The following is a 15,348-nucleotide window of genomic DNA, read 5'->3' as shown; positions in this document are numbered from 1 at the left end:
GAGGTTCTCCATGGTCAGTGCCCTGTTAGTATTTTCTCCTGTGTGAGCTGGGAATAGAGGTCTGTGTTCAGCCTGTAACCATGCTGTATTTTGTATTTCGAATAGTTGGGTTTTGGGGGGGTTTTAAACAATTAATGTGAAGAAGTTCTGCAGTGTATTTTATATAGTCATTCTGTTTTCTGGCAATCACAGAAATAAGACTGAGAGTGCTTCTCGTGTAAATCAAAAACTCTGCTCAAGACAAACCTTGAACAAATGTTGACTTCGTTTGCCACAGCCATGCACTCAATATTACTTGAACATAAGCACAGAAGCCGAGCTGTTACTTTTGCTGTGGTGTCTGTCTGCAGAGCAGCGCTTTTGTGTCACCTGTGGTCTGTGCTACAGATATTGCAGGACTGTTCTGCTGGCCTCTAATCTTTTGTAAAAGATAGGTCTTCTATACCGAGGAGTATACTAAGTTTTTGGTGTTTTCTTGCAACAGTTGAACATTCAAAGCTGTGACTAAAAAAATGGGCTTGATATTTTTCTAGCAGATGAGTTAAAAAAAAAAATCCCTGCTATTTTAAATCAGTTTTGATCCAGAGCTGGTGCATGGTGCATATAATCTACTAAGAAGGAGACATGATTTTCTTCAAGGGAATTTAAAAAAAATTGACTAATCCCCTACCCTAGGGAAATACCTTAAAAATCCCTATCTCCTCAGACTAGACAGCAGAGAGGCTGAAAAGGGAACTCTAGTGAATGAGTTGCAATATCCAGTGACATCCTCATTAAAAACACCTGGTATTGTGACAGTTTGAGTGGGAGCAGACCTTCCAGTGTAACTTCCTTCACATTCACTCTAGTAGGAGCCGCAGCAGTTTAAGCACTCAAAGTTGAGTGGATTTTTGCCTCTGAAAGACAGATTTAATGAAAGAGACCAATTTGCCAAACACAGTGCTATCAGAGAGCTCTGGTCTAACTGCTTCTGTGCTTTCATGTGCTCCATTCTAAGCTTCTTAAAACCAGGTCACTTTTTATCTATCTGTCAAAATGGGATTTTAGGAACCAAATTCTCTATACCAAATGATCTCTTTCTTGGTTTAATTCTTTTTCTCCTCATTCTGAACGTCCTTAGAGGTGGGGTTTAAACTGAGTCTGCAGGTGAAGCCTGAGGGTACTCAGCACTTCGTAGAATAGGAGGAGAATGTCAGTTTAAGAAACAAGGCTAAACAACATCAGTGTTAGGTCTGAAAGGATTGATACATTCGTTCACAGTCTTGTAATGCTTTTTATACTGGTTTGCTTTTGGCTTTGGTTTTCTTTTCATTGCTTATTTTATTTTTTAAAGTGATTGTTTGGTCAGATAAATTTTTGTGAAGTTCTTCTCACTGGTCAGCCAGACTGGAGGAAAAAAAAAATCATTGGTCTTTCATTGTGTTTGGATCACTCCTGATTTCCTTATTTTTCCCTTCTCTCTTAGAATTATTTTCTTTTACAGTCAGTGTCCTTTTGTATAATATTAGGACAGATTTTGCTGGGTTTGATTACAGGAAGGAATGTAGGCCATAAATAGATGGTATATATACTGCTAACACCAGGAATACTGAAATAGCTCATCTCAGAAGACAGGGAAAACCTAGCCAGCTGGCCAAGTGCCAGGAGGTTGCAGGGTTGACAGTTACATGTCAAGCCTGAAAGGGAGATTAATGATAGGCAGTGCTCTGAAAAACAGCATGTTGAGCCCCAGGAGAAATTCTGCAGGAGCAAATTCAGGAAGAGCCATGTGCTGATGCCTCAGTGCAGTTTTGCCTTTCTCTTGACTCCTCTGTCCCCACAAGGTTGTGGCATTACCGTGTGGTTTGTCTCTGTGATCCACATGGACTGGGCTAGCTGCCTCCTGTGCCTTAATGGAATGTATTCAGGAGGGGCTTGTCTACACAAGTCTGTTTGAAGGAAACCCTTCTTGTTGCACAGTCAGCCTTTTCTGTTCAGCCAGTTAACTGCACAGGCACTGATAATTTTTACAGAAGATGGTGGTAGTTCTGTGTTTCTTCTTTTGCAGGAGCAGAATTGTCCATACTTGCCACTCGGAAGGTTATAGCCACAAGTTACAGCTATTCTTTGGTGGTGAGGATGTCACCACCCAATTAAAGAAACTTGATTAAATAATACAGTTTGCACATGGCGTGCCTGACACTGCTCATGGAGGTTTCCAGACTTTTTGCATGGACAACCTGTGCTGCTGTTCTCAAGATCAAAGGGCAGAATGGGGCCAGAATTCTGCCTCTGAATTTCTGTGGCATTGTACAGCAGACAAGTAGCTTCCAAAAGCCCTGCTCTGTTAGAGTGTCACCCACCGTTAAAACTGTGAAATACAGTCAAGTTTCATATAAAGAGTTTTTTATTACCTAGAATACTTTTACAATTGTGATATGAAACAGGTTAAAGCAGAAAACCTGTGGGTCAGAATTCTGACACTCCTGAAAGAAATTGTCCTTTTCCCAAATGGAAGAAAAACAGAGTGTAAGGTGTGGGGTTTGGGTTTTTCAGTTTGCGTGGCGATAGGGTGTCCTTCCACACAGATTTTTTTCTTCCAAGGTATAAAATAATAAAATTAGGGGGAATATTTGGTGCTAAGAAAGAGTGGTTTGGTGGGAGAATACTGAAGAATTTTCTTATTTGTCACTTGGTCTCTTCCCTAATAACAGTATCAGGATTTAGCCATTAGCTGTATGCACACATACAGTGTTTGTCAGCGGTTTCACTCTATTCAGCTCCAGAGAATAATACAATTATGTATTTATTATTTTTAGTTTCTGTCAACAATGAAAAGGGCTCTTTTCTTCAAACATGAGTAAGCCAAAAAGAGTTAACAAAGGCATTATGGAAGTAGTAAATTCTCCTTCTGTTCCAGTTACAAACTGCATCAGCCATTAAGTTTGCAGCACACACAGTAAGAAGTGTCCCTGGTTCAGAGAAGTGATAGAGAGAGTCACAGACTCTGAGGAAAAGCCAGGCTTTCTGCCTCACCCTGGAGCAAGTCTGTCTGCCTGCAACGTGGCTGCAGCACAGAGAGGTAAAGTGATTTCAAAATTTCTTCAATGTGTCTCAAGGCAGGGAGCAGTGTCCCAGAGCCTGGGTCAGTCACCTTGGCCTCTCTGTAGGAGCAGATGAGTGCCTCTGTGCCACTCAAGTTCCCATTTAATGAAACCATCACCAGCTGCTTTTTCTTTGCATTTAGGTTGTGTCTCTGACCTCTCTTCCGCTTGCTTACAAAGGAGATTGTGGGGTTTAGAGGGCAGCTCCACCTGGCAAATGCCACATGCCCTCTGCTAGTGTGGCACCTTAGGTGACTGCCTAGCTAAGCTTCAGGCAGTGAGTTACTAGTCTGATTCACTCCCCCTCAATCTGGTGCATCTGTCCTGGCAGTCGGGTGTCTCCCGTGTCCATCAGTCGGGTGTGCTGCAGGCTGGGAGCAGGGGAGGTGAGTGCTGCCACTGCCTGAGCTGTCTCAGCTCTCGTGCCCAGCTCACCACCCTCAGGCATGCAGCTGCAGGATCAGCACTTGCTGATCAACTCCTGGCTTTCAAGGTTAAAAGAGAAAGGTAAAAAAGAAAAAATTGGTGTGCTGTTTTAAAGGTAAGTGGTTGCTTGTGTATTTAGGGTAAGTATTTCTGTGTCTGTGCTGCCAGAGTTAAACTGGTGAAATGGTACGGGTCATGCTGTCATTCAGTGAAGCTGTTATGTAAAGGTTTTAATTACTTTCTTCATCTGTCTGCTCAGGAACACCACGCGTCTGGCAAAATTTTGAGAAGGCTCAAAGAAAAAAATTTTGAGAAGGCGTTAAAGAAAGCTCATCTAAATAAAGGAGGGTTAACGTGACATTGCAGTTACTTAATCCTGTATTGTCCTGCCATGTGACTGCAGGGATACTGAGGCGCAGCATTTCTTTTGCCTGGTGCACAGATTATGCTTTTCCTGTCATCTTCCAGAATCAGTTGCTTTGTTGAACACACCATGGGAAAGAAACAGAGGGGCAACATACTTTTTACAGCAAGGCTTCCACACACAGTGACATTTTCAAGGTACAGTGACAAGCTCACAGGCTGAAGAATGAATCAAAGGCAATCCCTACAGTCAGCTTTTGGACTTTTACCAGAATCAAGGAGAATGACGCTCTTAAGGTCAGCTATTCAAAATTAGCTAGAAGTATCTGGATTTATTCGGAGCAGTTAATCAGCTTTCTGTTTGACCTTTATCTATCAAGTTAGTTCTCAAAGGATCAAGCTAAAATCTGAATATTTGTGTCAAATATTTTGCATGTGTCAAATGTACTGCATAGACAGCGAGCACCTTGCCACTTTCTTGCACAAAGTTTGCAGTTTTAATTGCAAAGCCTCTTTTACCTTGCAGCTGAAGATCCTCACACACTAACTCTGTTAGTGAGGAATGGATGTTTTAGCTCTGATTTTGAGCAGGACATGCAATATGTAGATGTGCCAGATTTGTTTTTGAACAAATTTCCAAACTAATCTTTGGACTTTCTGTAAGCTGCTATTTTTTTTTTCTTTTGCTGCATTTGCCACAGTGTCCGTAATGTGCAGAGCTTGCATATTCATACAGAATTACTTCATTTAAACTTCTCAGGACATCTTGTTAAATGGGGAAGTGATCACCCTATAGACTATGACAACAGGATATGTGAATGAAGGAAGTCTTGGAAAATACCGCTGTTCCAGGTGGCATCATGAGGACAGCAGAGACGATGATGGGCGCCCAGAGTGCCACGAAGGAGATGAAGAGGGTAAACAGCACAGGCTGACCCCATTTGAGAAACTGATGCAGGATATGTCTCATAATGAAAAGGTGGTGAAAGAATTAACACTGGGAAAGAGAATTGCCTTCTATCGAGTCAGAGGAGAAATAGGAAGTGGGAATTTCTCACAAGTGAAGCTTGGAATTCATTCCCTTACCAAAGGTAGGCACCATTGCATGCTGAGTGACCTATATAAATGGCTTCCTATGGAAGAAAGAGGCTGTATGAACCTTAAATACATATATAGAGTTTGTGTGTCTGTGTGTGTATGTGTGTGTATTTTTAACATTTTTGAGTTAATCTATAGACAGGGTCACACATAAATCCTCAGGGTTGGATTCTGCTTTAAAGAAACTAGAAACGTTTTCTCTACATGGCAGTTATTACAGGTGGAGTTTGTTGCTGCACTTCATGGAGTTTACACATCCTGTGGCTCAGACACTCCACACTTTGAAGTGTGGTATTGGGCCTCCCCTCCTGTAACCTTCCCTCTCCATCCACCCTCTTCCCTGCCCCAGCTCCTGGCCCTCAGGGATACAGGTGATGAATGCCCAGGATAGCAGGTTAGGTATGCTCCTGCCTGCAGCCAGAGGCAGCAAGGCTTCCTTTGTTTCATCACAAATTTTACTAGTATGGACAAAATATTTTATTTGGCCTGGTAATTTTGGTGAGAAATGCTAGGCCCACTTAACTGACTTGTTTGCTGATGGCTCTTGACTGTAAAAAGCTAGGATGGGAGCTATAGGTGTGGGAGAAACTAGCTATAGGTGTGGGAGGAATGGGTGCAGGGGAACAAGCTCTGGTATCACCAAACTGGTGTTTGTGTTGAATTGTCAGTTAGTTTTATTGTTTTAATTATACAAAGCACCCTATCTACTGCTTCTAGGAAGGACTGGAAGGGCTAGGTAACTCCAGTGGACACTTCAGTCATAGGTATAACTAAGAACTTGTCATCAGCTGTCCTGTTTTGTCTTCTGCTTTGTCTGACAATAATAGAAATTGTTGTTTTCTGTCAGGGTGACTAGTTTTCTCTGTATCTTTGTACACTACTATCTTGTTTTTCTTCTAAGAGTCTTTGCTTTTCAGTTTGATTGACTCTCCTTCCCTTCATCGTCTGATAGGTGAGAGAACAAGATATGCCCCAAAACTGTGTTATCTATTGTTATTTTCTTTCAGCCCAGATCTGAGAGGGGTGAAAGGTCACAATTATCCCTCGGGGGCAGTGGTTGTTACACTGGGAATCTAAGTGGAGAACCAATGGTACTTAATTTTTCACATTTAAGCCTGCCAACACCCAAGGGTTGCTTTAACTGGGTTTTGAGTTTTTGGTTATTCTTGTTTCAGAAAAGCATCTCTTTTCTACTTGGTTGACAAATTGTTTCCTCTTCTGTGATTTTTCTTTTTCTTCCCAAGGTAACTGTTTTGTGCTTACTGTGAAAAAATGCTGCTCCTGTACTGGGAACATAAGGAATGCTAATGAAAGGCAGTTAGAAATTTGATCTGGGTTAACCCTTTGCTGAACTTACTTAGGAACAGGTTCCTTTAGTATCTAAACAGAGCTGATTGAAAAATTTTGAACTTCAGTGAATACAGTAAGCTAAATACCAAAACCAAAACTGTACTTTTTCTGAAGAGGTTATTTTTCAAAAGAAATATCTCAAAATATTTTCTTTTGTTTGTTTATAACTTTTTTGGTTAAAAGGGAATTGATTTATTGATGTTAAGTTTGCAACTCTCATGAGGAAAGAAGAATGAAAGATAAATATTTTCTGACTCATTCTCCTTGTGAGTTTACCTGTGCCAATAAAATACATGGACATGGACAGAAAAACAGGAATGTGCTCATAGGCATTCATGTATACACACTCACCACCACCAAAGATCATTGTTTTTTGTGGTAGATACACATTGTTGTGTTAGCAATGAAATTATGTTCCTGCACAGTGTTAATGAGTGCAAGTATTTTTTTTTTCATCTGATTATATAAATCAAAGGCTTCATCATTAATGCTGGTCTGGTCTCTGTGGAAGAGGGTGGTGTATGTGTCAGAGGGCTGTTCAGCTCTTCAGTTACTGCCGGTTTTAATATGGTCTCTCTCCTGTATCATCCTGTATCAAAAGAGGAAACAGTTTCGGTTTTTTACAACAATGAGCCTTTGTGAAAATTACATATCTATGTTTTTCTCTTGCCCATGTGATCTGTTGTAGCAGGACACATGATTTCTAGAGAGAGAGAGAGAGAGAGAGGAAAAAACTTCAGGATCATACTGGATGGTGAGCCTTGTTTCCCTCACAAGGGCTGTCTTCGTTGTTTAGAAAACACAGAAAAATCTTTAGTGCTATGATGTGGATGCCGTGTCCCATGGCTTGGACAGGTGCACTCTTCACTGGATGAAAAGCTGGCTGGCTAGCTGGAAACAGGGAGTGGTGCTGAATGGAGTTATATCCATCTGGAGCTAGTCACCAGCAGAGTTCCACAAGGCTCAGTGTTGGGGACAGCCCTGATTAATGTCACTCAGTTTGCAGGTGGCAGCACATTAGGTGGGAGTGTTGATCTGCTGGAGGGCAGGAAGTCGCTGCAGAGGGATCTGGGCAGGCTGGATCATGGCTGAGGCCAATAGAGTGAGGTTCAACAAGGCCCAGTGCTGGGTCCTGAGTGCTGCCCTTGGGTCACAACAGCCCCAGGCAGTGCCACAGGCTGGGGCAGAGTGGCTGGGAAGGACCTGGGGGTGCTGGTGACAGCAGCTGAACATGAGCCAGGCTGTGCCCAGGTGGCCAAGAAGGCCAATGGTATCCTGGCCTGGATCAGCAATGCTGTGGCCAGCAGGGCCAGGGCAGGGATTGTCCCCCTGTGCTGGGAACTGCTGAGGCTGCATCTCAAATCCTGTGTTTTATTTGTTTTGGACTCTTCTTTACAAGAGAGACTTTGAGGTATTGGTGAGTCCAGAGAAGGTGAACAGAACTGGGGCAGGATCTCTGGAACACTAGTACTGTGAGGAGCAGCTGAGGGAGCTGGGGGTGTTTATCCTAGAGAAAAGGAGGCTCCGGGGTGACCTTATCACTCTCCACAACTGCCTGACAGGAGGCTGTGGCCAGGTGGGGGTTGGCCTCTTCTCTCCCAGGTAGCAAGGGACAGAGTAAGAGGAAATGGCCTCAAATTGCACCAGGAGAGGTGTCACTCACCTGCAAACTGAATGACATTAATCAGGGCTGTCCCCAATACTGAGCCCTGTGGAACTCTGCTGGTGACTAACCCCAGATGGATATAACTCCATGCAGCACCACTCCCTGTTCCCAGCTATTCCAATTGTACCTTGTTGAACCAGGAAAGGCTGATGTTTAGGTTGGACGTTAGGAAAAATTTCTATACCACAGGGGTGGTCAGGCCTTGGAATGGATCCTTGTAGATACTTAAAAGATGTGTAGATGTGCCATTTAGGGACAATGTTTAGTGGTGGGCCTGACAGGTTGGACTTCATGATCTTAGAGGTATTTTCTGATTTATGTTTCTGTGTACGTTGTGTTATTCAGGGGCTTTGCCCACTGTATCTGAATTTTGGCAGAGATTTTCTCCAGAAATTCATGGCATTTTCTTGCTAAGGACTGTTAAATTCCTAAGCCCTGTATAACTTTTATTTTACATGCCTTCCATCTGACAAAGGAAGTGTGAGAGCACAGCTGAATGGAAGTAATTGTATACAAAATTTATAGCTAGTAAGAAGTCTGTCTAACACAAATTGCAAAAGCAGGAATGTCCAGGCACCTTGTTTGCCTTTTTTTTTTTTAAGCAATTTTAACTTGGTTTTGTTTGTATATTTTTTCCTTCTGACATGACATCATACACCATTTCCTTCTGAAACTGGTATTTCCCAACTTTTTCCTAGTTTCTATTACTAAGATTTCACCTAGCACTTTTCAAACCTCATACACTGCATATAGTCAATCAAAATCTCTTCCAACTCTTTTTGTAATTATTTTGGTAAATAAGCTGCCTGCTAAAAATGTCCTGTTCAGCACAGCTGCTAAGCAACAATAATAGAGGATTTGTAAACCAAGCATTCTTTGGAAGCAGAAAGGAAGAGTTTAGAAAAGAAAAGGAAGGTGTCAGGTTTCTTTGCATGGAATGCATTTGCAACTGCAACGATGTAGATTTAAAGGAGTTTGTCCTGATTTATGGTGGTGTTGGAGTAGGATCAAGCTCTTCCATGCAAAATCTTTTTTTCCTCTCCTCTTTCCTTTTAAAATGTAGCAGGAAAACTTACCAGGAGGAAAAGTAGAGCAAAAAGACAGGGGGAAAAATTAACTTAGAAGATTTTATTTTAAAAGCCCAAATGTCCCCACCTTGCATGGTTAAGACTGTAAGTGTTGTAAGCATTTAGTTGTGCAAATATCACCTACTGCAAGCTGATGCTCTTTCCTCTGGGTTTAGGAGATCCATGTGCTATGAGGGTCCTTCACTCGGTCAGCAGTCACTGTCAGTAGCTGCATTTCCTCCTGGTTCACCCAGCTCCACCCCACACAGGAGGTACCTGCTTCCCTGAGGGGCTCTCCCTCAGCTCCGAGAGAAGTAGTGTGACCAGGATAACTGCCCTGTACTCAGCAGAGACTCCTAAAAATAGGCACATCAAGGGATAAATCAGCACCTTCCACCACAAGAATCACATGTGCTTCAAGCATCTGCTGCACTTCAGTAGGGAGATCAATTGATATATGTATCACACTAAAAAATGTAAATATACCAAATATGGAGTTTTCTTGATCTGTACAGACACATGCATAAGTATCCTTAACATTCCTTTATATATGTTGAAGTACTAAACTTGAGTTAAAACTTGATAATATTCAGTAAAAACTTGAATGGTTTTATACCTGAACATGTGTATAAATGTAATAACCTTCTCTCTCTTTTCTTACAGCAACAAGTGAGCAATACATTTTTTTCCTAATTTATTCCCATTTACTAGAAACCAAGGGGAAGTTTTTTTCTGAAAGATTTATCAAAAGTGATTAATTATTAAGAAATGTGTGATTGTTTGACTGAGATAGTCTTGAGGGGAAAAAAAGCCAAAACTGAACAACCAAGAATCCCTTCTTCCCAGGAAAAAATAGTTGTTTTTATTGCTGTGATCCATTTTAATTTTGCTGTCCAGACAAGTTATACAAAGCCACCATAAACCTGTTTTAACCAGACTAATCCTTCAAATACTGGCTGTGTTCAGAAGAGTAAAGACAAAAGCTGTAACCTACAGACTGAAACAGGAACATAAGGGCAACTGTGATTTACCTATTCATACTGCTCTGAGCTACCCTGATGATGTGATGCAGCTGCAGATATGTATAAGTGTTTTGTGGCCTTTGGCTTCTCTGTATAGGCTTCCAGAGACATGTAGTACTTAAAAGCAGCTTTGCATAACCAGAACAGTATGTGCCAGCTAGATTTGCTGTCTTACAGGATTCCTGCGACTTACTTGACTTCACTGCTCAGCATAAAATAGCCAAAGCCTCTAAATTCCCCACAAATTTGTCTGCCTGGTTGGAAACAAAGCACACAAATTTCACAGCTCCATTAGTCTCCAAGTACCTGGCTCATCTGAGGAGCTCTGAAAAAGCACAGACTCCCTACCAGCAGTGAACACCAAAAGCAGATGCTGTACCTTCAGACTCGTATAAGCCTGGCACAGCAAAGCACACCGAGGCACCAAGATCAGCCCTTGAAATACTCTACCAGCCTTCAGTTACCTCAGCACTGAGTAGGATGTTGTAGACAGAAAGGGGCAGGGATTGTGTGAAAGATCACAGGACTTAGTAAGTCCTTGCAGCTTAGTTTATACTGATGAGATGAAATTTTATTGCACTTCTACAACCAAGCATCATTGTATGTAAATGGTATTACCATTTTGTATTTTGTTGCATTAACAACATGGAAAAAATGTTTTTCTTCTCAGAGAAAGTTGCAATTAAGATTTTGGACAAGACAAAGCTAGACCGGAAGACTCAACGTTTGCTGTCTCGTGAGATATCCAGCATGGAAAAGCTGCACCACCCAAATATCATCAGGTTGTATGAAGTGGTGGAGACACTCTCAAAACTGCACCTGGTGATGGAGTATGCAGGAGGTGGGGAGCTCTTCACTAAAATCAGTACAGAAGGAAAGATGCTGGAAACAGAGTGTAAAATAATCTTCTCCCAGATTGTGTCTGCTGTGAAGCACATGGTAAGTTGCTCTTACACAGGCATGCTGCCTCTCACTACTCTGAGCTCATTTTGTGGATAGTTCTTTTGAATTTCAACAGTAGATTTACTGTTACGCAAAATTTCAGGCCCACATTATTAAAAAGCAAAACAGCTAGCAGCTATAGAAGAGCTTTTAAAGGTATCTGAGAGTTTTCACATCCACCTCAAGTTACTGCCTCTCTGTTGACAGCTTTTGGGAGGAGACTGGGAACACCTGATGGGTGGAATCACCCTTCTAGCACCAGTGTTCTGTTTGCTTTAATGTGCTGTGGGCATCAGTGAACAAAGCTTCGTTTCTTCCCTCCCTGTTTCAAAACATAGGATCAGTCGCTCTTCCGCTTCCAGAGAGGCTGGTTAGGCGTTGCAAACATCCGGCTTGCTCATTAATGAATGTACAAATCTGTCACTTAAAGACAGTCAATTCCTGCTCCTCACTTCGATGCAAGTCTGTGAGGTTAACACCCAACAAGTCACTTCTTGCCTGGTCTTCAATATATACATTTAAGATGATGCTGTTTGTGTAGAACCAAAAGCATCTTGTCAAGGCAGAAAAGGAGCAATTTAGTACTTCGGTACATCTATAAATCTTGCAGAGTAATTACAGCTACTTCAAAAAAAAAAAAAAAAAAAAAAAAAAAACGGAGAACTGTTCTACAAGTCTGAGAAGCAGCATTCGTTAAAATTGGCTCAGGGTGCCCTCCGGTGGCTCCTGTCCTCCTTGCCACATTACAGCTTCTGGCGAAGTCAGAAGCAAGGGTGATCCTAGGTCAGACGTCTGGAGATTGCATCGCACGCTACTCCTGGCTTACATAAACAGCATGGATTTCTTATTTATTTTGACGAAATGATTGTATGTGCTTTAAGTGGTGGATTAGCTTCAACGTTTAATCCATAGGACGGGCACCCTGCAGCTATAGGAATTCAATTTGCATTTCAAAATTACACCACGTTTATTTCTTAGAATTAAACATAGACTATCAAGCTGGCCAACCTCTTCATTTGTACACAGAAACTTCTGCACATTTCACTTTTGCTAAGCCATCACATCCAGGCTACATAAATCCTTTCTCTTTGCTGCCAGTCCACAAGGACAGAGGATCCCTTGCTGTTACTCATGAAAGTTGAAATAGGATGCCAAAGGGTTTCTTTATTGCCTCCAGATACTGTATGATGTTACTCCAAAGGATAAGGCAGAGAGTGCTCATCCATTCCTTCTAGTTATTCCAAAGATGAAGCTTAACTCTTACTTAATCAAAGCAGGTATGTCATCAGTAAGCAGAGCAAATTAATTTTGAGTCCTTAGCTACTACTGGCATTTCCAATGGGAAGAAGGTAGAAATTACAGTGTATGTATTATAGATTTCTAAAACTAGAACACCACTAAACTTGGCTGTCCAGGAACATGAAGTACTCTGAAGCCCAACTCTGTGGTCCTTTTCTCCTACCACCACCAGTTCCTCATAGGACATTAGATCACAGAATGTAATGATGATAGATTTCTTATTTTATCTGTGACAATGTTCAATCAGTGAACTACATATTTAAATCTGTAAGTTGCATGTAGTAACTGCAAAAACAAGTGCCGTGAACCCCAAAAAATACTGATTTTGCACATGAATCTGTCTAGTCTTGTAGGATTAGTCACGCTGCTCTCACACATTTGCTTCACAAAAATAATTGCTATTAGTTAACACGTTGAGAGTGCTGTGTTTAAAAATCCCAGCATCCTTCTCCTCCCTCTACTCAATTGATTTTCTATCCTTGGAGAATTAAGTTAAATTTGAGTAATAATTTTAATTTTAATAATTACAATACCAGTTTCAGAATTTGCCCAAGATAACTCCCTTTCTCCTTCAGGCTAATAAATGAATTAGAGGTAGCCATTGAGAACTTTCCTGGGAACAAAACAATACCAACTTTTCCTCTTCTTCCACAGCATGACAACAATATCATTCACCGAGACCTGAAAGCAGAAAACGTCTTCTACGCCAGTAACACCTGTGTTAAGGTGGGAGACTTTGGATTCAGCACAATAAGTAAAAGAGATGAAACTTTAAAAACTTTCTGTGGCTCTCCTCCTTATGCTGCTCCTGAACTCTTCCGAGATGAAAACTATATTGGCATCTATGTAGACATCTGGGCACTGGGAATCCTCTTATACTTCATGATGACAGGCAGCATGCCATTCCGGGCAGATACAGTAGGCAAACTGAAAAAGTGCATTCTTGAAGGGACATACACTTTGCCTCCCTGCCTCTCAGAAAATTGCCAGAAACTGATAAAAGGAGTCCTTCAGCCAGTACCAACCAAGAGATACTCTGTCAAACTGATTATGAACAGTGAATGGATGCAAGGAATACAGTTCCCCAAACCTTTACAGACATTTAAACTGGATCCGAAATATTTATCAGACACCAGTACACTAAAAGAAGAAGAAATTGAAGTGAAAAATATTCTGGAAGACCTTGGAATCACAGAACAGCACATTCAGAACAACCAGGGAAGAGATGCGCGCAGCTCCATAACGGGGGTCTACAGAATCGTGTTGCACAGAGTACAGAAGAAAAGGGCACTTGAATCTGTTCCTATCATGTCCCAGCCAGATCCAAAAGAAGACAACTCAAGGAACAGAATCACTCCTTACAGTGGCTTTAAGCACACATCCAAGCTGTGTTCTATTTTATAAAATTGCACTGCAGGCTTTATGCTCAGCACATTTGACAAAGGGGATTATTCACTTATCCTTAAGTTTTAGTGTTCTTTTGTAATTTTTGAATAAACCAAAAATGCCTCATTTTCTTTGCATTTCTCAATTGACAGTGAAGCACTCAAAAACAGAGCTCTTGTGCATTTGTTTGACCCTCTCTCCATATACTTGGTATAGCCAGTGCAAGAACCCAGTGACTGAAAAGAGTATGAGTGGAGGGGATCTTTTAATAAACACCATGCTACTGCACTTAACACACTTGGGAGATTCTCTGCACAGGCATCTAACTGCTAACTTCTGAAAGCTGTACCTAAGCTCAACACAACTTCACCACTGCAAACTGGGACAGTTGCAGAAACTAAATTTAAGCAGAGACCAGACTAATCTAATCGATTGCAAATTCTTTTGAACTTCCTCATCAAATTTAACAAGTTTATTTTTAAAAAGCATTTTATTTTCTTTCAAGAAACATCAAAGCTGTTGTCGGCTGCAGTTCCCAACTTGTCACGATTCCAGAAGACAAATCAGGATTCAGCACTTTAACCCTGTATGTGTGGGTGCCTGACTGGTTGGGCTACCATCAGTTACCCTTCTGACACCTTCCACTGCTTGCATGATTCTGCCACTCTGGAACTGCTTGGACTCCACCTGCATTCCAATAAAGAAAGATTTAAGCATACTCCAAAACCCACGTAGTTTTAAGTTCTCTCCTTAGCCCTAGTTACCAGTAGCTGAATGCAAGCAGCAGCAAAATCTGCTTATATTCACTGAGCATTACAGGCTTGTCCTCACTCCTGCCATCCTGCTTTGGCAGCCAAAGCTTGCACAAAGCTGATTGTGACACTTGATCACTGCAAGTTAAAAGCTGCACAGTCTGACAACTCCAGTTGTTCTGAGCATCACCAAAATGCAGATGCTCTGATTTTCAGCTTTAGTCATTTATTCTATGCTTAGTTCTTCAACAGCATCAACTCCAGTGCAGAGGACAAGTGTGACAGCTGTTCTCTGAACAGGGACAGCTGACACGCCTAAGCTAAGAGGCAGAACCTCTGAGTTTAGCTAAGGAAAGATACCCAACACAAGGTGTACACAGGTACAGCTGGTGCTGTCACATTTAAAGGCAGGATGCCTTATCTGTTATGACACTGATGCGACACCAATTTCACTTTAGAGGGAATAATTCATATAAATGAACAGTGGAATGAATCTGAAAGGCCATGCATGGGAAACGACTCAGTGAGGCCCAGGTGTGCACAAAGCAGGAACCAAGCCTCCTTCACAGAATTTAGAATTTGAGGGTAAATAATATCAATTTGAATTAATTACTGATTTATAAAATTTCATAAAATGGGTATTAATTCCTCCACTATAAACAGGTTCTATATAAAAGCATTTTAAATTATCTTGAAACATGGCCCTGATAAGATTGTTTTACACCAGCCTAAGCAATTCTTTTTTCCACTTCTGTAATGGAATTACTAAGAAGAAAGACGCAAAATGTCCACACAGGTTGCGACCCCACAACTCTGGGCTTTTACCAGAGCCAGGTTCTTCTTTCCTGTTAAAGAAATCCATCCTAAAAAACCAACAAGTCAGCACTACTCCAA

At 41.5% G+C, this 15,348-nt stretch overlaps 1 protein-coding gene across 1 annotated transcript; it reads left to right on the top strand.

Annotated features, from left to right (window-relative positions):
• Nucleotides 1–4,671: 4,671 nt before the first annotated feature.
• NIM1K (NIM1 serine/threonine protein kinase) lies at nt 4,672–13,828 on the top strand. The gene is made up of 3 exons (XM_066569528.1): nt 4,672–4,963; nt 10,746–11,014; nt 12,971–13,828. The coding sequence occupies exons 1-3, from the start codon at nt 4,672–4,674 to the stop codon at nt 13,718–13,720; spliced, it is 1,311 nt and encodes a 436-aa protein (XP_066425625.1). The 3' UTR covers nt 13,721–13,828.
• The last annotated feature ends 1,520 nt before the right edge of the window (nt 13,829–15,348 follow it).

This window comes from Molothrus aeneus, chromosome Z (assembly GCF_037042795.1).
Source record: "Molothrus aeneus isolate 106 chromosome Z, BPBGC_Maene_1.0, whole genome shotgun sequence".
In the NCBI taxonomy this organism is placed as follows: Eukaryota; Metazoa; Chordata; class Aves; order Passeriformes; family Icteridae; genus Molothrus; species Molothrus aeneus.
Note: the sequence above shows the minus strand (reverse complement) of the source record. Positions and strands in the feature narration are given on the sequence as shown.

Excerpts from the sequence above, each read along its gene's own strand:
- NIM1K (XM_066569528.1), top strand. The coding sequence starts at position 4,672 with ATGACAACAGGATATGTGAATGAAGGAAGTCTTGGAAAATACCGCTGT. Across the intron at positions 4,964-10,745 it reads AATTCATTCCCTTACCAAAG|AGAAAGTTGCAATTAAGATT; the intron begins GTAGGCACCATT and ends TTTTCTTCTCAG. Across the intron at positions 11,015-12,970 it reads TGTCTGCTGTGAAGCACATG|CATGACAACAATATCATTCA; the intron begins GTAAGTTGCTCT and ends CTTCTTCCACAG.